The sequence below is a fragment of the Pieris rapae genome, chromosome 13 (assembly GCF_905147795.1).
Source record: "Pieris rapae chromosome 13, ilPieRapa1.1, whole genome shotgun sequence".
In the NCBI taxonomy this organism is placed as follows: Eukaryota; Metazoa; Arthropoda; class Insecta; order Lepidoptera; family Pieridae; genus Pieris; species Pieris rapae.
In genome coordinates this window covers 5,631,145-5,654,948 of record NC_059521.1, presented here as the reverse complement: position 1 = coordinate 5,654,948, position 23,804 = coordinate 5,631,145, and the positions used below count along the sequence as shown (strand labels likewise).

The 23,804-nt window shown below is 32.3% G+C and overlaps 1 protein-coding gene across 4 annotated transcripts in view; it reads left to right on the top strand.

Moving 5' to 3' along the window:
* The window catches only part of LOC110998983, a 65,169-nt gene that overhangs the window by 27,790 nt on the left and 13,575 nt on the right, over positions 1–23,804 (top strand). For 3 of the 4 annotated variants that reach the window (XM_045630853.1, XM_045630851.1, XM_045630852.1), the window contains exons 2-3: positions 13,426–13,491; positions 22,859–23,034. In XM_045630853.1, the coding sequence (XP_045486809.1) occupies positions 13,426–13,491; positions 22,859–23,034 (242 nt within the window). Of the gene's footprint in view, positions 1–13,425; positions 13,492–14,355; positions 21,623–22,858; positions 23,035–23,804 lie in introns of those variants that run through there. The other variant, XM_045630854.1, reaches the window with a different exon arrangement.

Below are 23,804 nucleotides of genomic sequence, written 5' to 3'. Positions count from 1 at the left end.
GTCATTTATTAATCTAAATACAATGCTTGTAGATACAAAGTGTGTGTGTAGTGTTACAAAGGTCCACTTAGTCATACAGGCATACGTAGCTTAGAAAATAAAGGTTTCGAAAGTATTATGACAAATTATCAGTAACGTCAAGTTACACATATGATTAATGGTTAACACAAAAATTTTAAACTTACAAAATGATCATAAATTATGTTTCTTAATAGTCTGAATAGACTAATTTTGCTCAATATGGCAAGAGATGGCGACTCTTTATGTAAGGAAAATAAAACATATTTCTGTTGTTTTGTTTATTTATTACATCAAAATAAAGTGGGTTCTCATATCAGGCAGTATGTATGTATAGGCTGAAATTCATAACTGAGACTTGACTTCTGAATTGATTCATTGAATTTTACCCATTACCCTGTTTATACATAAAGCTATGCAGTGTTACGCGTTATATATCTTATTAGTATTAATAGTTGTCTTAAGTGTGTGTTATAATAGTGAAAACGCAACATAAGAACGTATAATTTTCTATATCAAATAAGCATTAACTGTTTTTCGTATTGGATCTTCGTTATATGGCGTATTCGTGATCGGTTTACCTAACTAAAAGTTAAAGGCGTTAAACTTGAAGTAATAATTATAACCGTTTGATTACTATGAAGCTCGAGAAAGCTCATAACATGTAATTTTACTATTAATAGTTGGAGATGAAAGTTTCATTTAGCAATTAAAATGCTTTCGTGTGAACCTTTGTTTTACAAATTTTGTTAAAAAGAAAACTTTAATTATATTTGTATTAAGTCAGCCTGGTACCGTTGATAAGATTGTTTTTGGTATAATCTAGCTATTTTCTTGTACACTTGTATGTTTGTGTTTAGTAAGGACTCAGTTTCCACACAAAGACGCCCATTTGGTCCGTTGTGCGTAAAGTCCTAAGGTTAGGTTGTAAAGTCCTAGTTTAAGGCTAATTAAACTCAAAAGTTACTTTGAAGGCATCACGGAGGGATGCTCTGAGGATTTCTGTTCATTGGGAAGCCACGCGCTGAATCAGCCACTACGTATCTGTTGCGCCAAGGACATAGAGATATTTAAAGTTCTATAACGTTCCTAACCCTTGTTTAAACAATTTTCAAACTTTGACAGTATCAGTATCTGTTGAAATTCATCGTTCATTTTCATTCATAAGTTAATTCAGTTTCATTGATAACATTCATTCATCATTCATAAGCATTTGACGTATGGGCTAGAAAAGACCTAGGTCTAGATTTTGTGTACCCCATGATTTTTCGTATAAAGTTTATATAAATATAAATAATAATAAATTTTAAGACTTTAGTTTTCTTATATTGAGCGTTTTAGATAAATTCAAATTGCATTATTTTTTCATTCGTGTACGTAGATTGCATCGCAGTGTTTTTACGCTACGCGGAGCACAACACTACTGTCGATAAGATGACGTTTTTATTTGTTGTCATTAGCATATAATGTATGTAAATTAGTTTTTAATCAAGCTACAGCAAGGAGAAAAATGATTATAGTGAAAATATATTTCTGATAGGAAAAATATTTTTTTTTTTGTATTTTTTTAAAAGATTTTTCATCTTTATTTTTCGCTAGTAGCGTTACGCTTTGATATTTTTTTATGGACAATATGTTTGGTCTCATTTGTCTGACACAACCCCATACTTTGACGACACATGTCGTCAAAGTATGGGGTTTAGTGACAAGCCAGTTTCCACATAATATAACCCTGAAGGTATCTTGAACAGTGGGAATGACTGCGCTGGCAAAATGAAAAATCAAGTGGTGGACAGTCATACGAAGGTTCTGTTCTTAGGGTTGAGGGTCGAACACTTAAGCCACCAGGCAAACATTGTTCTATTATTTAAAAAAAATATTACGTTTCTCCTAAATTTAAGGATAACACATAGTGAAATAACCAAATTTTTGGCCAAATGTACGGAGGAAAATTATCTTTGATGTGGACAGGAAATCAAATAACGGAAACAAGGTGCACGCAATTCAAACAATGCGTGAATGTATTGTACAATGATTTTACTCAATTTCTTTTTGCACTTAATGTTACATCAATCATGTTACAAATTCCTATGAGAATTGAACATTCACTCTGGGATTAGCTATGATAGATGAATTTGTTCTACAAGCTTATGAAGCGAAATATATGGTATCGATAAGATACGCTATCGTAAAATATTTGTATTATAATTGGAAAACGCTTAGCAATGATATCATTGTGTTAACATGAAATTAACACAAAACATGTTGGTATAGCCTTACTTACTGCATTAACTTTTTCCAAATATTTTTACTACTCAATGTTTTGTTCATATGTATTTATGAGTTTTATTGTTTACAGGTAATTATCCGGTTACTTCAGCTTCTGGTTTGTATTACCGCCAAAAAAGTTGGTTTGTATTTGTCATTGAATACTTTGTATTTTTTTTAATAATTTAAGTTAATACCAAGTAACGGTCTTTAGTAAGAAATTTTGCAAGTATTAAGTTAATAGCTCACGTGAATTTAGTAGATTATTATTATTAATACCCTACAACGTACATCTTGCTAGTTAATTCAGTAGCAGTAAAATAAACACTCCTTGACGAATCAATACGAACAGAATTATTACAATTGCAAAATCGTAAAACTTAAATATTTTATGCAACAGGCTGGGTTATTGTTACATACGAATACAAGATAGGGAAGGTCGTAGGATCTCGAATAAATACCAAGGCCGGACGTGCAAGGTAGACTGCAGAATCGGACATTCATTATACGTTCATAGGCTTTTTACGATTATACAATTAACAGTATATAAACTTTCAGTATTTCAATACTATTGGAAATGTATTTCCATTTCATTGATGTATAAAATTCAAACTGTTTAAACTATGACTTTGATTCCAAATTCCAAATGGAACTGACAAGTGTATATAAAAAGAAATTATTAAAATGCTCAAAGAAATTAGGTGTTTTTACATAATTTAATATTGAATAAAACAAACACAATAATTATGTTGGTAGCTAAAATATAGTTAAATGTTACATAAATAAGTACATAAGAATTTTATTCAACAATTGTACAATCACCAGAAGGTATTTGGATCTAATACGTTTATAAAATGCGATTCATTATTTCTACATTCCAAGTTATATTGCTGTTGTCAATCCTTTTTTGTACCAGAATGATGTGAGCAATTTAGATGTTTTCTACTTCTATATATCTAGCAGTACATCAGGTATATTGTTGTTGAAGAGCAGTATTGGTCTAGTGGTGTCAGGGTGCGACTCTCATCCCTGATGTCGTTGGTTCGGTCCTCGGCTGTGCACGAATAGACTTGCTTTCTCTGTGCACATTTAACATTCGCTCAAACATTGAAGAGGGAACAATATATACATCGTGAGGAAAGCGGCTTACCTAAGACACAAAAAGTCGAAGTCGGTGTGTCAGGCACATGAAATTAGATTGTCAAATGATCGTGAAACAGATACAGAAATCTGAGGCCAAGACCTAACTTTTTACTAACAGGTAATTTTTACATCACCTATATCTATTTTATATTTTCTCGATCTTTGTCGTTCTCAGTGTTGATAGTGGTTTTTCTCAGTAGTTGCTTGATCGTGCCACATTTAGCTCTAAAGTCCGTAAGTTCGTAGGTAGGAAAATACAACACAAAAGCGGTATCTAAAACTAAAATACCTCTAGACTGTTTTGCTATACGATTAACATTTCAAGATACTATTATAAAATATGGTTAAAATTAAATAACGAAATTAATTATAATCGTGAGTGGTCACAGCTAACCGTAGTTAACGGATCGAAACGGTAACACGTAATCCATTACGGTAAATGGTCTGGGTGTTACGTAAAAAATTACATTTTTAGTATTGTCTTTTATTTACATAACTTTTACACATTTAAAGAAAAACACTTTTTTAACGGTTTAAATTTAAAATTATGTACAAATAATTATAAGTTTAAATATAATAATACATATCTATAATCCGTTAAAAAAGTGTTTTTCTTTAAATTACATTTTTATTGGAATTTTGGAACCAAAATTTTTTTTACATATTTGGTCTCAAATCTAACACATACCATTAAGTAAATTTGCTAGTATGGTGAAAATTAATATTAATATTGTTTTTTATCTTAGATACATATAAACATAACCGTTATATACCGTAATGGTTGAAATAAGCAGAATATGGCCTGCTTACATCGTTTGATACATGTATAATATAATATTAAACTCAACGTAGAATATAAATCATCATACCATTATAATATATACGGTTAGAATAACTTTATTTCTCATATGAATTAGATTATTTACATTAATATAATTATTTAATTATTAACTATTATATAATTATTAACATATTTAGTCTTTATGTTCCATAAAAATACAATTTCTTTCATTCAAAGACGTCAGTCATTTGTTTTTACCCAAGCCTAGGACAGCAAACTATGGAAAGAGGGTACTTGCGAGACAGCACATTTTTTAATACCTTGCCTGTATTAAGCACATCATGTCTAAATACTGAGGGTATTTTAATGTAATTAAAACATACAAAGTAAATATAAATTTTTTGTCCGTGAATATACTTTGAAAATTGCAGGGATTTTTTGGTATGTTATATAGTATCATTAAATAATATAGCACAAGTCTGAGCAGGAAATTAACCAGTTTCTTGTATAGAAAGTAAGGTTCTGTCGAGGTCACTGAATGGTATGGCGATTATGCTATATCGGGGATATTTAATCACTTTTATTTAAATATATTTTGAATATGACCTTACCATTAGTAGATTGACGTAGATTATTGGAATCATCTAGAAGTAATCCAGATATGGTATAATCTGAATTTGTACCAGAAAAATTTGAAATTAATTATTTTAAATAAATTATGAACCCGCAGAAAGCTTTTATTTGTAACAACAATATTATTTATCTTTATTCTCTACAAATAACATTATTTAAACTGATAAACACACACACAATATTAATCAATATTAATCAAAATGATACCATAGTAAATATAACCTTAAAACTGTTTCTCAGAATACGCGATGAACGTGTCTATTCTAGTGCGTGACCAACTGGAAGTTGACTTGTCATTTAAACATTTACTATTGCCTTCACATTTAAACAAGACTTCCTCAGGATGACACCATTGGTAGTCTTATGACTTCCTAGTACATTTGAAAATACTATCTTAATATATATATTTCTTGTGTGCGTGTGTATGTGACTGAACTCCTCCTAAACGACTGGACCAATTTTGATGAAATTTTTTGTGTGTGTTCGTGGAGATTCGAGAATGGTTTAGATTCACAATTTTTTCCGCTGGACAATGTTTTTTTTAATTAATTAGTAGTTGTTGATTTTGGAATGTTTTACATTGGATCCGACAGACGGCGCTACCATCGCACTGTCAAATTTTAAATAATATTCGAATTTTAATTTTAGTCTGTCCCGACAGTTAGCGCTGCGATCAAATTAAAAAAAGGTTTTGTTATCATTGTGTTATTGTAGACCATGTGCTGGATCGTTAGATATTGTCATAACATTTGAATAATAATTTTCAACAAAATGGTCCAGAATGTTTTAGCTTATTAAAAAAAGTTTGAAATTTTCAAATTAAAGACGTATATAGACACGACAACGTCTGTCGGATCCGCTAGTATTATTATAAATATTTGAAATATAGGTAGCAAAAATGAAAGCAATTGACTAGAGTACGTTAGCTATTTAAACATATATAGTTTCTTAAGTTAAATTTAAATAATAAAAAACTTATGAAGAATGTGTTGTACTAAAGATAAAAGGAGATATGTTTTTAAAAATGGATTATGTCGTCTAGAACACAGTTACGTTAAATACATATTCAATTCATTGAGTTGTTTGATTAAAAAACAGTTATAATACAAACCATCAAAATTGAAAGTGAGAACGTGAGGAATGAACGGAAAGGGGGTCAAGTGAAAAGCGCGCGAAACAGGTTCTCATTTTAAATTTGGGCGCGAACACAGGTTTCTCTTATCACGTGGCCTCCACAGGTAACAATTGACTGTGAGAATTCAGAATTTTAAATTCGATTTTTTTAATTATTATTATCTGTTTAAATTATTGCTTTTTTGTAAGCTGTTGGTATCAACTCTTTTAAGAATTTAAATGAATTTCTACAGTCAAACTATGCTAGAAAAATATTATTATAGAATTTAATACGTATTGTTATGTCACGAATAAAGTTTATTACTTCGATTACAGTGGTTGCTTGTAGGTCAAGATTTTGCGGTTTACAATTAACCTCCATTGTAAACACATCTAATAATTGTCATATTATACGAATTTTTGAGAAAATCTAGGCCCATCTTTAATCTATTTAATTATAAACATTCCTATTATAAATACACTGGAAAACCAAATATTGATTTGTAGATGTACTGATAGGTTGCCCCATAGGAGGGTTTCACTTAATCATTTATTCGTACGATGTTCATATGTCTATTTAACTGCATTTTACTAGTGAAATGCTAATTATAACTACTTTCACGACACCATATTTTAATGCATCTGGCTCTAATACCCGTTGCAAACGGTATGAAATATCGTCACGTAATTCTGTCACTGGCCATAATTTATTTTTTCTTCTTATTTTGTATTAAATTTGAAATTGGAACTTGTATTTAATGATGGCTGAAACATTTTTTTCACAAACTCTTTAAATTATGTTGGTAATAAACGAATTAAATTCATCTGGGTAAAATTGAAACGATTAAGTTTTTTGTGGTGAAAGCTCATAAACCATCTTAAGAATTTCATGTATCTCTATACCAAACTTTATCGTATGGGATTCAGCGATTTAGGCGTGACAGTAGGACTTCTATCACACTATTAATGTGAAGATGTGGATAAAGGTAATTGGTAAAATTAAAGTAGACTGAGTTCGGTTTGATTAAGAATATATTAGAAATACTCCATGGTGTCTAATTTAAATTTCGAACACGTCTTTGAATGTGATTCCAATTTTAAAATATAACTTTCTTCGCAAAAACGCACACAATATAAATTCTGTCCTTGCTGTTCTCCGTTTTCTCAGTAATGATTCATTTTACATACGAATTCAACGGGTGTTTCACGAAATCCCATTTTTACAAATACATTTATTGAGAATGTAAGCAGAAAGAAGCTGTTTTGTATCATATAAAAACAATTTACATTACTCCACGTACGTGTTAGTTAAATGAAATTTCACAGCAATTAAAAGTGTGTTAATTTTATTTACACTTGACTGACCTCAAACCCGTGTCCACATTCAATGTAAATCATGCATTACTAAACCAAATGCTTAAACGGTTAATTCTGTGATGAGTTACAAAGAAATTATACGGTATACAAATATTAGAAAAGATATACGACCAATATTTACAAAAATGTATTAATGTCATTGGTAATGAAAAAAGTATGTCTTATACATACGTTACGTTACGCGTTACGTTACTAAATTCGTTATTTTTATATGAAACATGATCGTTTTCGTCGTTTTGTTTTATAAATACCTGGGGAAACTATGGTAAAGCTCATGTAAATAATTAAAATATTTTTTATCTATAACATATACCATACAATTTTCTACCATGTCCTTAACGGCAATTGAACTGCGAAGAACTTACATTATCAGTTTGGGCGTGTGAAAATGTTAAAAATGTGAATCTCCACACTTTCACCGAATTTCGCTTTCTATAACCAAACATTCTTTTTATTGTTATCTTTAAGTTAAGATTAAATAGTGAAAGCTGCCAATATAAATATGTTTTCTAAATTTGAATTTTGATTTGAAATATAAATTATAGTCATTGATTCCTTTAAAAAAAATAAAGACAACATCCATCGATTCCCATTCGAATCCTTTTCCGATTTAAAGTAAAGTTTTCGTGTCATAATTTCAAGTCTGCGAATACTGAATCAACTACACATGCGTTCTATAAATAATAATAATTTATAGGGGAGTGCATTGTGATCTCTATATATAAAAGCATCTTTTTATAGCAACATTTGTTTTTAACTCCAAGGCTTCGAAATTTAAAAAAGACCAATTGACAATAATATTCTAGATTCTAAATTGACAACGCACTGGCAATAGTATTAACTTATGTGACAACGTGCTTTAAAATATTGCTAGAATTGTTTCAAATAATCGCCGGTATTCTTTTTTTTTAAATGTGCTTACAATTTTTCAAACGTTTACTTTATAATTTTTCGTATTAATATCTTTTACCATCTATAGCTCCCACTAAGCTCATACGCTGTATAAGTACAACAAAAGCGAATTGCGCAAAATTTAAGCATGGGTTTCGGTGCCATAAATTTCAGGATTTATTTTTTGTTTAAAATTATTTTCTAACAAAATTTATATTTTTGACCCTCAACTGTAATTAAAAATTAAAACACACGAAATTTCGGAGTAAATGTTAGATTTCAATGCAACATAAATAATTGTGGTAAACGAATGAATCTGGTAAGTGTTTCCTTCTTGTACCTACATGAATAAAAAGCAATATTAGTGTAATCTAACTCGACATTATATGCAAATGAACTTAAGTAGGTTTCCCCATTTCTCATGCGATTTCTATGCCATGTTTGGTTTTATGACGTGTGTTCAGTTTATGACGTTATTGTTAAACTTCCTTTAAATTTCCTTTCACATATTGGTTTTGAATACTAACCTACTAAAAATATATATGCAAAATGCGGACTTTGAAGATTATTTAAAGGGTTTATTCAAGTAGCTGAGTAATAAAGCTTTGTAATAGTTTAAATTCGTTAAATTACACAAGTCAGTTTCATTTACTCTGTTTTAACGATGTCATAGATCAGCTCTCAGGCATAGCGTGTTTTTTTTAATAGAACAGGGGGCAAACGGGCAGGAGGCTCACCGGATGCTAAGTGATACCGCCGCCCATGGACACTCTCAATGCCAGAGGGCTCGCGAGTGCGTTGCCGGCCTTTTAAGTATTGTTACGCTCTTTTCTTGAAGGACCCTAAGTCGAATTGGTTCGCAAATACTTCAGTCGGCAGCTGGTTCCACAAAGTGGTGCGCGGCAAAAATTGCCTAGAAAAACGCGCAGTTGTGGAACGATGGACGTCGAGGTGATACGGATTTAATTTAAATCATTATTGTGTCGTCTGCATTTGAATGTAGAACCAGCCTTTGCCATATGCATTACCAGCCAAGCCTTGCTATAAGACTATATATGGTGAAGCCCCGATGAGACGAAACTAAACCAAATTAAGTAACCCATAATTACAAATTTAAAAATATGCAACGCTTCAGTAACTTGTTTTTTACTATCTACGTAGATTTAGAATAAATTATATTGAAATAAACTATATTTGAAAAAAATTGTATAGCGTACTTATAACTTATACTTTCGAATTTGAATAGTAAAAGTTTTGTAACAATATCCGATATACTTATTGCAATTATATCTATAACAAGATACGTAACCATTTCGCAACAAGTGAATGTTATTAACCTTCAGGGGCCTGGGAAAATAAAGAGAAAATGAGGATATAAAGAACAAAGTTAAGGATTTAAATTGCACCGGCATGGTTTTTTGACTTATACATTATTACGAAATTTAGACGGTAGACATTTTATAATACTAAATGTGAATGAATACCTAATTATTTATTAATTATATTTTTCTATTCTCTTCTACTGCCCCTAACCAGCCCCCCGGGTAACATCAAGCATCTCAAACGGTCACGGAAACTTTCAAATGTTATCATCTTAGTTTTAATATTGTAACCTTGTATGTATATGTGAGAGAAGAAATAAAGATAATTATTATTATTACTTTATCGTCGCTGCGTTAGTGAGCTGACTTTTGATGTTACCAGTATACCTATACGGCCATATATTTGAATGTTTTTTCGTTATTTTCGAATATTTTTATAGTTTTATTTGTCAATTGCAAACAAGATGAAACTGAAATCCTGTTAAAATTTAACAATCAAGTGACCTAATGACACGTTTGACTCATCGTATCCTTTGGTCAAAAACAAGTTCTCCTTGATAATATTCAACGACTTCTAAATATTCGTTTAAATTTAGAATTTGACACACAACAATGTTGTTTTATGTTACTCGTTATATTAGAATATTTTCCGTTCTTTTTTTAAATATTAAACTAATACCTCGTTAAACGAAATCATTATTATGTCGTCACAGTGACTCAGTCGTTATTGTTTCTAAAGAACATTTTGCAATATCAAAATATAGAAAGTGATATATGTGTTTTAGATGTGTGTTATCTAATAACAAGGTCCTACAATCACTTAGAAAGCCTATTAAAAAACTGGTTTGCACAATATCGGTCCGTTTTGAAATCGTTTAAAATTAAACTAAGGGTTTTTAATTCTGTTAAATCAATAAAGTGCTTATTATATTAATGGATTGTTACTTCATTTACAGACTAAGAAGTGGGACATTGGCAAACTAGAATTAAAACTCCAAGGCTTCCATTTCATAACGTTATATGTGGGTTTTTGTATCAAACATGTCAAAGTTTTCGTATTTCACTAATATGTTTTAATTTAAACTTGTTTCTAAATGTTGACGTATAAAATAAGTATTGTATATAGTCATCGATTTTGTTTGACAATCCTTGGTCGAAAGTCAGATTTTATTTTATAAAACTAATAATGATTGTAGTCGTTGTTAGCATTGATTTTTAGAAATATACAAAAAATTGATTCGCCGTACGTGAGGATTTTTATTTGTTTGAAAGTTTTAAAGTCACTACAATAACACGTTAGTTAATCAATGGGCATACATATGCTGACAAATGCTCAAATTTTGACGTAAAGCAAATAATAATCCTATTTAATCACGTTATATCGGGAATTGAATCTTTTGAATTGCTCCAACACATCTCTTATCCTTCTCCCTATAATGGTCCTGATCAAAAATTAGAATTGTACGCTATGACGTCAAAGTAAAATCTAATTTCCAGACCGAACAAACCATATATTCTATACTTCGTTTGACAATACTCAACACAATATTGTAAATACTGAAATGCTTATGATTGTGATTTCATTAATATTTCCAAACATGTTCATTCAATCTTCATAAATTGCAATAAAAATTATTTCACATTCGTGAACGATTATGGGTACAAATATTTGCATTTCGCAAAAAATCTCTCACGATTAAAATCGTATAATGGACGCAATTTTTACACAATGCGAGCTACGACTAACGACATTTTACGACATCGTGTGGACGTGTTGCATTAGATTGCAATTTTAATAACCGAAAGGATGAGCCTTGGCGATTATCGGATAATAAGTAATGTAAGTTTTTAATTTCTCGATTAAATTTATGTTATTCAGAATAGTATTGACTTTTATTAACATAACTTTTACACATTTAAAGATTTTTCTTTTATAATTATTTTAACATAAGTTTACAATAATACATAACTTCAATTCGTTAAAAAGTGTTATTCAGAATGTAAACTGCAAACAAGAAATACGAAAGCTCTTAGGTTAAGATTTCAGATTATGTGATTATCTACCCCAAATTATGTTTTTGATCCCAGGTGTTAATTTTTTTCTATTAGAGCAATTAATACATGCTCATGGAGGGAGACATCGGGACCAAACCAGTATTTCGGTGACTAAAAAGCGACATGCATTTCGCTGATAAGCTACTTGCCTATAATATCAATTAAAAATATACACGGGAATGTATCTATCTTTCTTTTTGTCATATTCATATATAGGTATAACTTCAAAATACATATACTCTCACTCTTGTATCATTTTGGAACAAAAGTGACAATACATTATTTTACTAATTAAGAGTTATAGGACATTTTTAAATAAGTAATTCATATAATATGCAGCTGCATGTTGCTCAAATGCCTGCAGCAATAATATGCTAAATAGCAAGAAGTTCGTTCGTTCACTATATTAAGACATTTACTCCTTTCCAATAAGTATCATTTTGCCATAACCTGTTGAAGTGCAATGACTTTACCCAGTGACATAGTTTTCAGTTAACACTCAGTTGCAATATTTCACTTACGAATACTAGTATAGTACTATAAAATTGGTATGCTAAATTTTTGTGACAGCTACAATCGTTGTATCGCTCTGGAAGTTAATTTAAATATATTTAATAATCGAAATAAATTTTAAAAAAAATCTTTCTGTGTTAGCCTACGAACGTTTCAGCCTGTTCAACTGATTATGTAAAAGTGACCTTTAACAAAATTCCAAACAATGATATAATTAGCGGCGATAAAGAGAGAAAAAAGAGCTAATGTAAGCAGTACTTGTAAAAGATTGATAATACTAATTACATAATTTAATGAACATTTTCAATTGCTTGTAATATGAAAAATTACATACTACATTTTCGATGCACATATACGAGTTATTCGACTCAGATTAATCTACTCTACAATCAGTAGTAAACGCTATACTAGTAATAATTTATAAAACTGTTTATTACTTTAGTTCTCGTGACGAAAAGTTGTTACTGGATCATTAGGGCTATCATACATATTAAGAAAGTCGACATGCGGTTAAAAAACATCGGTATGTGACAGGAACTAATACTGGGTCGGCACGCACCCTGCATTTAATGAGTATCAAACCCACTGACTTACTTTGCCTGTCATACTTTTTACATTGAGGAAGGCTGTGTTGGCATACTCATAAAGACTACAATATATACTAGGTATTCGATTCTAAGGATGGATGATCTTCATATCACTAACTTTTTGTTGTATTGACTTATTAAGGACTCAATTATAGCACTTATTAGACTGAATTGTATTTGTTTATTATATTAACATGACGATTACTGATGATTACGATGATTATATAACCATATAAGTAAATATTCAGTAATTGTTATTTATTTATATGGTAACGATTTACTGAATATTTAACTTACCAACTAAGGCTTATACCCTGATTTTGTACTAGAAAATTTAGGTCTAGTAAAAACCAATAAAATAAAAAAAAATGCCTTCAAGAAAAGCATACCGGTTATATTATTTTTCACGAATAATAATTATGATATTAAACATACGAATTCTTTTGAGAAATCCGGGAGCAGTAACATTCTATTCAAAGAAAGAAAGTTAAATTTCGCTGTATTCTAAAATTTTTCAGATGGGATTTATAATTTTTTTTTCCAATTTACAAATTTACAACGTTAATTTATTTTTTTATACAATTTACTACGAGTACTCGTAAAGTATGACTAACGTCGATTTATATAAAGTAATACATTCATTTATATATTTTAAAGACGTTTTGTTTTGGTGTATACTCCTGTATATTAAACACAATATAAACAACTTATGGTTTTGTTGCAGAAATCAATGAGAACGAACCTATAGAAGCGTCGAGGATAAAAAGAGAAGGAGTTCCTGAGAACAGGGGTGAGTAATCTCTTGCATGTTCTTTTAAATCTACTAGGAAAAGATACACTTCCTTAAACTCCGCTGTATTTGGACACTATAGTCATTTGATCCCATTTTACATAATATTATTATAATTCCCGCAAGGTTTCTAACTTAATACGATAGTTTTTATTAACAGTTTTATTTAAATACATTAGTTTTAGTTTTCTAGTCGTGCAGTTTTGTATTTCTTTGCTTAGATAAGCCACAGGGCGCTGTTCAAGTCTTCCATACCAAAAAGGGCGCCTTGCGTTTTATTTTACTTTTATACTGTCTATGAGGATTGCACTAATTATGTCTATAAAGTTTAAATACCATCGTCATGGATAACTTTTATCAGCTTTAATTGCATTTTGGTACATTGTCACCATTGATACTCAAGTTTCTCGGTGTATATAAGTGAAATTTTCAATTATAAGCTTACAAGTATACAGACGACCTTGATACAAGTTATTTATCACTTTTTACTATATTTTTTAAACTTAAATAACCAATGTGTATCTATTCCTGGGTAATTATTTGTAAAAATGCTTGTAACATAGTATATTATGCTGCAATTTCCTTTATTTGGTTTTACTATTTTAGTTACTTATGCATTTATAACATATGGTATTACCGAATTTTACCGTGTAAAACCCATAGTGAATATTTGTTGTAAAAATTAGTGCTAACTATTTTATCTATTGCTTTCTATAAGCATTCTTTTTTACTCTTTCTTTATTGCATTATTAATTGTATGTTTTTTCTTTCTCTTTCAAATCTAATCCTCGGTCGGGGTCTCCGAACTCAATGGACTTTGTAAAATAACGCACCCTCACCCTTTCCAATGACGGATGACTACAGACCTGACAGTACTTCTTTTTAACGACCAAAAACGAAATGACTATGCTTCGAAAAGTGGCCGGTATCATAGTGTCAAGCCACTTATTGGTCTTCTAACGTCAACGGCTAGAACGTTTATTCAAGATGGAGTGACAACGGAGTTTGCTACACAAATCCTCGGTACGACATTAGATAATGGCCGTATATATGCACAAGTTCTAACAAAATCTTCACTTGTTTTATATAGTAAGCCGTATAACGATGATCCTTATGTAGTTAGCCCAACAAGAGTACCTTCTCTAGATGGTTGGAGCGTCAAGCAAGATTTGGGTATCATAGATCCAGAAAAATTTGTACTTAAGAATACCGATTATTTAGCACCTAGTAGTAAAATGGATATTGTTTACGCTAGTAAGCCGGCTAAAGAGAGTTTTAAATTTTGGAACATTGCCCCTGAAAATCAAGTTAATGATCACGAAGAACCAACCGACCGTAGGGTTCAAGCTTACAATGAAATTCCAAAATTTGAAGCTTATAACTATCTTGACGGTCCAGCCATTGAAAATGAGAAAAAAGATGAATATGTTGTAGTCCCTAATAAATTAGATGATGTTAATAGCCAATATCGACAAAGTAAAGCATACAACCCTGTTATAGATACCCCGAAAGACACTAATGTACAGGATGATACGATTAATGAATCCGAAATACTTAAAGTTAAGCCTAACTATGATTTACCAACATTTACGATTAAGAACGAGTTTTCACCGATATTTTATTATATTGATAATGTTGAATCTCGTCAATCAGGTCAACAAACATTGCCCCAAACAAAATTACCTAAAAAATTGTTCGGACATAAAAGTGAACCAAAATCTAAAAAAACCTTTACTTATCAAGGTTTTGCTGATTTTACGACCGTAGTTGGCGATACTGTTATTATATTTACACCAAATACCGACACTGTCCGCCAGTCCAATCCAGATGAAGTTAATATCTTTCCATCAGCAAATCCAGTAGATAAATTAGCTACTAAAATTACTTTCCTATCTGCCGATATTCCTGTAGCAACTTCAACATATAAAGCTCATGAAGAAAATATCGTAACAGAGGTAGCCACGTTAAATAATAATGAAGATGAAAGGAGTAATGAAGAACCTTTCTATCATGGTGAAAAAAGTGATGAAATTTCCCATGATACTGATAGTAATATTCCCGACTCTGTAAGCATTCAACATTCTAGTGGATTTGATTTAAATTTGGATGTAATACAGCCATCAGAGCCAGTTTACACCACAACGGAAAGTACACAAAACACAGACAATTTAGAAATTATTTCAATAAATGAACAAAGTTCACGGCCAACTGAACCCTTGACTACTATTAATCCATCAACTATACTATTAGAAGAGTCAAAAGAATCTGTGGTAACAGAAGGCAATAATAATGAATTGTATACAAATTCCGAAGAAGAGACTGAAAATACTGCTGCAGAAGTCACTGAATCAGCAGGTGAGGACGAGGAGTCAGAGGAACGTGAAAGTACGCATGAAATGGAACCAGAGTTATTAACAACAACTGAGAGTGGACATAGTGAAGAATCCGAAGAAATAGAAACCACAACAGAGAATAGATACAACAAGCATGAGCAGGTATTCTGTAATGATGGTCTTGAAACACAATCTACTATGACGACCGAATACAAGACATTAACATATTTAACAACGTATTTTATTCCTTTAGAGAGCACCGAAACAACTACGTCGATAAAATCAGACATTGTGGTTGAAAGTAATATCGGATACTTGACTAACGTGGTGTGCAAATCTGAAGCTGAGAATATTAAACCAACCTCTGTGGTAAAAGTTGAAACTATTACTTCCCAAATCAATTTAGAGTCACCAGGTATACAAGAAGATTTTCATGAGATACTAACAAACGCAGTGACTGAGAGTATGCCTAAAACTACTCCAATGCAAAAAGAGGTACTTACAACTCCCCAAGATCAAGAGCCGCTTCTACAAGAAGATTTTAATGAATCAGAAATTTTATCGAAAGAAAACCACACAGAAGTATTAACAGCTACAACTGAGCGAGTTTCAACTAGCCAAAGTCACGTAGAGGTCTCAGTTAGCACGGAACATACCCCAACTGAAACACAGTCACTAGAGGAAGAAGTAAACGATGCAGATAATGAAATCGATCTTATTTATAAAACGCTATACACCACCTACACGTATTTCACAACATTCTTTGGAGACCAAACATCTAGCGTAGCTAGTCATAAATCTATTGTGACTAATATAATCACATCTACAATAGATTTATCACGATTAGACCCATCATTATTAGATGCTTTTAACGACGATGAAATTGCTCCAACTAATGTTGGAGTCAGTAGATCTACAGAAACAATACCTATAAATAGTATAATAGACTTAGTTAAGAATAAAGATGTGATTGAATCTGTTGAAATAGGCGAACAATATAATTCTCAAACTCCTACACCAATATTAGAGGGTGCCCTAAAAAGCATAAACCCTGATTCGGTACAAACTTACTATACAACTTATAAATTCTTCACGACCATCTATGTTGGTACTGATGCAAATGTTTGCAGTAGAAGTGAAATTTATACAAATTATATTGGACCCGATGAGTTGATTCCAACTAAAACTAATCCACTAGCAACTGAAAGTACAAGAGCTCAATTTGATTTCAGAAATTGCAAACAAATAAAAGGTAAAGCACTAGAAGATAATGGAAGTACCAGCAATGAATATACAGAAAGTACCGTGTCGGTAATTGCAAAGGTTGATCCTAAGGAAATATCCCCACAATCTACTCCCCTTGAAGTAGACATGTTATTTAGCGTAGATTCCAATCCATTGATCTCAGAAAATTCATATGTAACGGACGTAAAATCATCATCTTCTAAAGGTGAAACTAAATATTTAGATAATAATAACGTGCTTGATGACCAAATTAGCTCTGAAAGCAATATCGATGAAATAATTCCTTCACCGACGCTCCTTCTACAAACAAGCTACACAACATTTACATATTTTACCACAATGTATATTGGAAAAGACTCAAGTAATGTAAAAAGTCGACTGGAAACGATAACTAATGTTGTGACAGAGACTATAACTCCAAAATCTGAGCCAGAAGAAGAAAGCAACTTACCAATTACATATTATACAACATTTACGTATTGGACTACTCTTTACAAGGATAAATCAACAACAATAACAAGTCGCGAAGAAATTGTTTCAAATATAGTTACTCCTTCGGTTCAAGTTGGTGCTACCATTAGTCCAATAGATACGTCACCAATAGACGTTGAAAGTGTTTTGCCACCTAATGATCTCGAGATTGTTCTTAAGCCATCTCTACTAGAAGATAATTTAGAACATGATGATGGAAAAGCCACATTCTATACAACATATACATATTTTACAACATTCTATTCTGGAAATACGTCACAAATTAGAAGTAGCCTAGCCACAGTTACAAACATTGTTGACAGTACTAAAGTACTCGAGGATAATCAACTGGGTAGGAAAATTCCGATTGGGGGTATTGATAAAAACTTAGTTCAAGATAACGGAGAAAAATTATTACAAAACATTATTCCAACCCCGCTTAAAGAAGAAATTAAAACAACGCAGTTACCTGAATTATCTTCCACAACGACTACGCTTCTACAAGGTACTTATATTGATAACCTATTTGCTGAAGTGAAACCACAAGAAATTCCAGAACCAATTCCTGAACAAGAGAAGAAAATTATATTTTCCCAGGTAGCTGTTATATCTGGGGATTCAACTATTGTTACAAACGATAATAAGACTTTAGACGAAACGACAACAATAACAACTACTACATCTACAACTACAACGGAAAGTTCAAATATTCTTACTTCAAATCCTGATGTTATTGAAAGTTCTGTAACTGAGCCAGAAATCACAACACAGGCTCAATTAAGTGAGGAAGAAGATGATGATTCAAATTCCAGGAAAAAGGGTCGACTTAGTTTCACTACGAAAAAACCTACATTTACACCTGTTATTATTCCGTTTGCTTCGAGGAATAGGCCAACATTTAGTCCTAAGCGGCAACAACTTCCGAATAGTGCTACAACAATTACTAGACCGGAATTTACACCGACAATTACTGCTACACCAACGTTAAAATCTGTGCGGCCCACTGGTAGTTTTGGAGTAAACCGAAAACCAATAGCTGTTGGAAGTTCATCAAATTCTGGAAGAAGGTTTTCTGGCCGATCAAGTTCATCTATCAATCCATCTGCCAATATACCAGCTTCAAGGCCTGGCGGATTCGGCAGAGCAAGTATTCAACCATCAGCAAGAAGAACTGGTTTTCGATCGAGTTCATTGCGTAACAACTTAGACTTTTCCAGCAGATCAGCGGTACCAAAAATAAGACCTACAGCAACAACACGCCCAAGAACTGGTCGACAATCCTCATCTGTATTTTACACACAATCAGATCAAAGCGAAGGGGAAACGTACGCAACTCAACAAGAAGAAAACGTAACAGAACCATTGGATGAAGTTACCGAAACGCCTTCACGCCAAACAACGAATAATCCATTATTAAAATTTAGACGACCTCCTATTGCTAGACAACCGGGTACAGCTGTTATACCAAGATCAACAACTCCTGCCCCAAGAAGAGCTGTACCAACACGTGGTCGACTTACAACTACAACAAGACGAACGACTACTAGAACAACGAATAATCCATTACTTTCATTACGCAGACAAAGGCCTAATGCTTTGTTCCCAAGAAGAAATCTATTTAAGCAACCAGAACCAGACCCCGAGGAAGAAATAAGAGAAAATGAACAAAAAGTTGATGACAGCGACGAAATTCTAGAAGAAGAGGAATTTGAAGAAGATAACGATTACGATTCTTCAGATCGAAAAGAGCAGAAAGTTGCAACACCGGCTCCATTTAAAAGATCTAACGTTGTTTCTATAAGACCCTTTGGTTTCAAACGTAGAGTAAGACGTCAAGTTGATTATGGAAGCAGAAAGTACAACAACTTTAGACGACCTGGTACAAAGTCAGTAAGTACACATAAGCCCGAACCAGAGCCTGAAACAGAACCACCAGCTCCTCTAAAATCTAAATCTAGTAGATATAATGCAAGAGTACCAACCAACCCTAGAAGTACAACTGCGTCAGCACCAAAATCCACACAAAGACAACCATTTATTGTGCGTGGGGAAAGTAGGACAACAACCACGACAAGTCCAGCTTACAAAAGGGGTGCGAAATCAAGAACTTCATCTAGAACAACAACTTTGTCTTCAAGACCTAAAGCCCCTCGTTTATCTGGGAAAAGTTCCCCCCCATCAAGATCAAATTCGGGAAGAACAACCAGCAGAAATTCTCGACCTCGAACAACAACAAGCAGAGCGTCTAGTAGACAGAGAAGTTCCTTCGAAAATTACAGCGGTGAGAGATACAATAAATTTGACAATATATTAAATGATGGTAAGATAACTGTTACTCATCAAATACCTTTTGAAGTTACTATACCAATAGTAAATGGAAAAATTACAGAATACAAAAATGTTTTATCTGCAAAAGCTAGTATCGAAACACTTTTGTTAAATCAAGTGTCCACCTCAATCGGGCCTTTAGGTAACCAACAATTAGTACTTGCAGTAGAATCAACTGAATTATCAGATAACGGTGCTACTAAATTAACCAAATATGTTCTACATGAAACACCAACAACTACTGTCATTTTTACACCTACAACAATTCGAGGTCGTAAAACGTCATTTTCCCACGTATTACCAAGTACAGTCTACAATGTAGAACCTGTAGTTCAAACTGTAGCTCCAGAAATTAACGCTAATGTACCATTAGCAAATTTATTACTTTCTCAACTACTCTTAGGAAACCAACAACCAGCAATAAACCCTCTACTTGCTCTGCAAGGTCAAGCCTTATTACCTCAACAACCAGTAGTACAAACACCAGTAACTGAGTACAAAACTAGATCTACAACATATGTAACAACAGTAACGGATGCAAGAGAAACTGTTTTGTCCATTACATTTAGAGGTAGACCAATTTTAACTACAATAGTTAATCCAACTATGGATGTAATTACAGCTACTGAATTAATAACGGATACAGTAGTAACAACACCAACAGTTTTAGCTCCTCCACCACAACAATTCAACTCGCTACTTCTTCCGTTACTTCTTCAGCAACAACAGCAGCAACAGCAACAACAAGCTTTACAAACAGCCAATCCTTTATTAGGCTTATCTCAAAACGACTTAAACTTATTATCAAATAATTTAGGACAAAATAATAATGCTCAAAATAACCACTTTAACAATGACATCTTTAGCAACAGTCCTAAACCTAATGTACTCTCAGATTTTAATAGCAACGAAGACTTTTCTGAGGATGTTCAAAATGACGAGGAGGATATTCCTCCTCCATCACCACCCCCCTCACGTAGACGGAGCAAACCAAAATCTGCGAAACCATCTCCACCAAAATTGACAAGCGTTGTAACACTATATGTATCTGGCAAACACCCTGGTGAATTTAGCACTGTGTTGTCGACAGTTGTTACAGATGAGACCCAAACAGTTAGAAAGCGTGAAGCGATATATTTTGAAGACGTCAAAATAATACCTTCGATACTACCAACCGTAAGCGAACTGTACGGTTCACAAGGTAATGCTATGGAAAACTCTATTATTTCAGATATGGACAAATACTTTTTAAGCTCGGCAGAGGATTTTCCAGTAGAAACTCAGAGCTTGGAAAGTATAATTGGAAGTTTAAGTAGTCACATAAAATATGATGCCTCGCCAACTTATGTCGTAAAATTATCAAGTGCCTCTGTAAGTGATACAAAACAAAGCTCGGTAGATGGCGTCTCGTGAAATCCGAACGATTGGTTAGGTATATAGTAATGGAAGTAGTTATTTATTTACATTGTATCATAGTAAACTATGAATAGTGCCTTATAGTTATAGTTCATAGTATAAGAAAAAATACTCTTTTGTACTTTAGATTTAAATGTTTCTTAAGAATTACCAAAAATATTCTTTTTTGTTACCAGAATTTGTACTAAGGTAACGTTTGTCTAACCACGGCCTAAGAATGACTTTTGGTACTTAAAGTATAATTTTAGTTACTTTTTAATACTCGTACATACTTAACGCTTCGAATTGTAAATTGCAAAATACGACTTAAATATTATTAATAAATTGTATTGAATTTTTTTGTTTGTTTCTTTTTATCTTTTATAATCATGGGCGGCGGTATCACTTAACATCAGGAGAGCCTACTGCCCTTTTGTCCCCTGTTCTATAAAAAAATTATTATCAAAAACCGTAACATCATTGGTATATCAAAAATAAATTAAAGTTATTAAAAAGAAACGGAAAGGAAAAATAAGACTTCAAAGCAACGGCTGATTGAGTAGTCCCAGACCTTTTGTCCAAGTTACCCTTTGGATACAACGAAAATATTACTGAAGACTTGACCTATAAAAACTAGACACTGACTGACACCAATACGCAGACTTGACTACCTACCACGGCCCGTCCATCCTGCGCTCAACCAATCCTGGTGAGTATTTTTTCTTAATTTGCTTTACAAAAACACATATAAGTTGATATTTTCAATAATTGTCTTCTGTGTGTTTTATAATGTAGTAACAATAAAATGATTAAACTGCAGCTAATAAAATGCAATTGCTATTCTAGATAATTTATTATAGTTATTTTATTGAACTATTCGGATAAGTTTAGGGCGTTATAAAAAATCAGCAAAATTGGTTGAATCAAAATTATAGTATAACAAAGTTACCTAACATTTTTACGATCACATAAAATATTTAGTTTTCTGTTTAAAACTACCGATGATACTTATTGACATTTTAAAAGCTGTAGTTATTTATTTAATGTACATAGTATGCCTGTATGAATGTTTAATACAAGAAGTCTTAGGATTATTCAACTAAGTAGATAATATTGAGTAGTAAAGTATCGACGAGTGACACTTTTATTTGTTAATGTTCTAAGTTCAAAAATCTTAAGGCTTCATTTAAAGTAGAGCTAGACTGCATGATTATGTTGTGCACAGTAAAATCTAGTAGAAAAACAAAGCTGAATAGTTGGGTGATTATTGCATGAATGCTATGTTGATAGGTTAATTTTTAAACTATTTAAAAATTCACATATTAGTTTTTATTAGTATAGACGCTTAAAAAATATAAGTTTTGTACAAGGTGTCTTATACCACCGCCGTCGTCCTACGAAAGATGAGACTTGTCGCGTCACGTGGTTAAACATGCGTAGTATAAAATTATCAAGACGATGTAATTTCCACTCGAGGCAACAAAGAAATATGTGCGAAATCTCTGCTGGAGTCTCATCTGTTCTGGTGCCTTTTCTTTTTGTATTTAAATAATCGTAAGTTAAAATTGTTCCAATGACGTCATATATATTTTCAGCGTTTAATACAAATGCTATCATATACGATAATACGCCCTGGAGACCAGGAAGGGACACAGGCGTGCCGCATCGTTCTGAGGAAGATGTCAGGAAACTTAATCTTGCTACAAGGATTATGTCCAACGGTGTTGAAGTTTTGGTCAGAGATAAAAATTTCGATGGAAAACAAGAACAGGTAATTGCTAGTTTTGCTAAAAGCGAAAATAATTATCTAATATATGCTATAAAATATATAATATTTATGAATAGTAGCATACTAATCATACAATGTGCAGGAGTCAAATGACACATTTTTAAATAAATCTTAATTATAAAGCCTTAAAATATAATAACAATAACACAAATATGAAATTTTATTGGTAACATAATAAATTGTTACAGAAACTATTTTTCTAGTATAATTTCCAGGCCAACCAACCGACCAACTGAACCAACATAATAAGAGCCACATAACTTGTTATTTTATTTTCATTTCATTTTTTCTCAGCGTATGCTAAAATTATTACCAGTTCCTTCAACAAAAGTAAGCAACATGGGTCTAAAACAAAACAAATCACTATTATCATCAGCAGTAGAGACGGTTGTTAGTCGACAACAAATGAGCGCAATCTTACCAATGCACCAATTAATGCAGCACAATTATATAATCAAGACATGCATGACAACTTACACATATCTCACGACCATAGTTCACAACAAACGAAGCGCTATTTCAACGTTTGAAACTATAGTGTCTGTAGTGACAACAGAGTCACTGACCAATCTGTACGCATCTGAAGTACTGGCTGACCTAAAGCCAACGAAAGTAAGATTACTTACATTACCCAGGGTACCCTGAATCTTGGGGATTTACCATATCCAGTGCTGGCACCCTTACCATGCGTTATTAAATTTTGTATTGACACAATAACCCCAAATTCACAATAACGTACCTTACTAATTCGT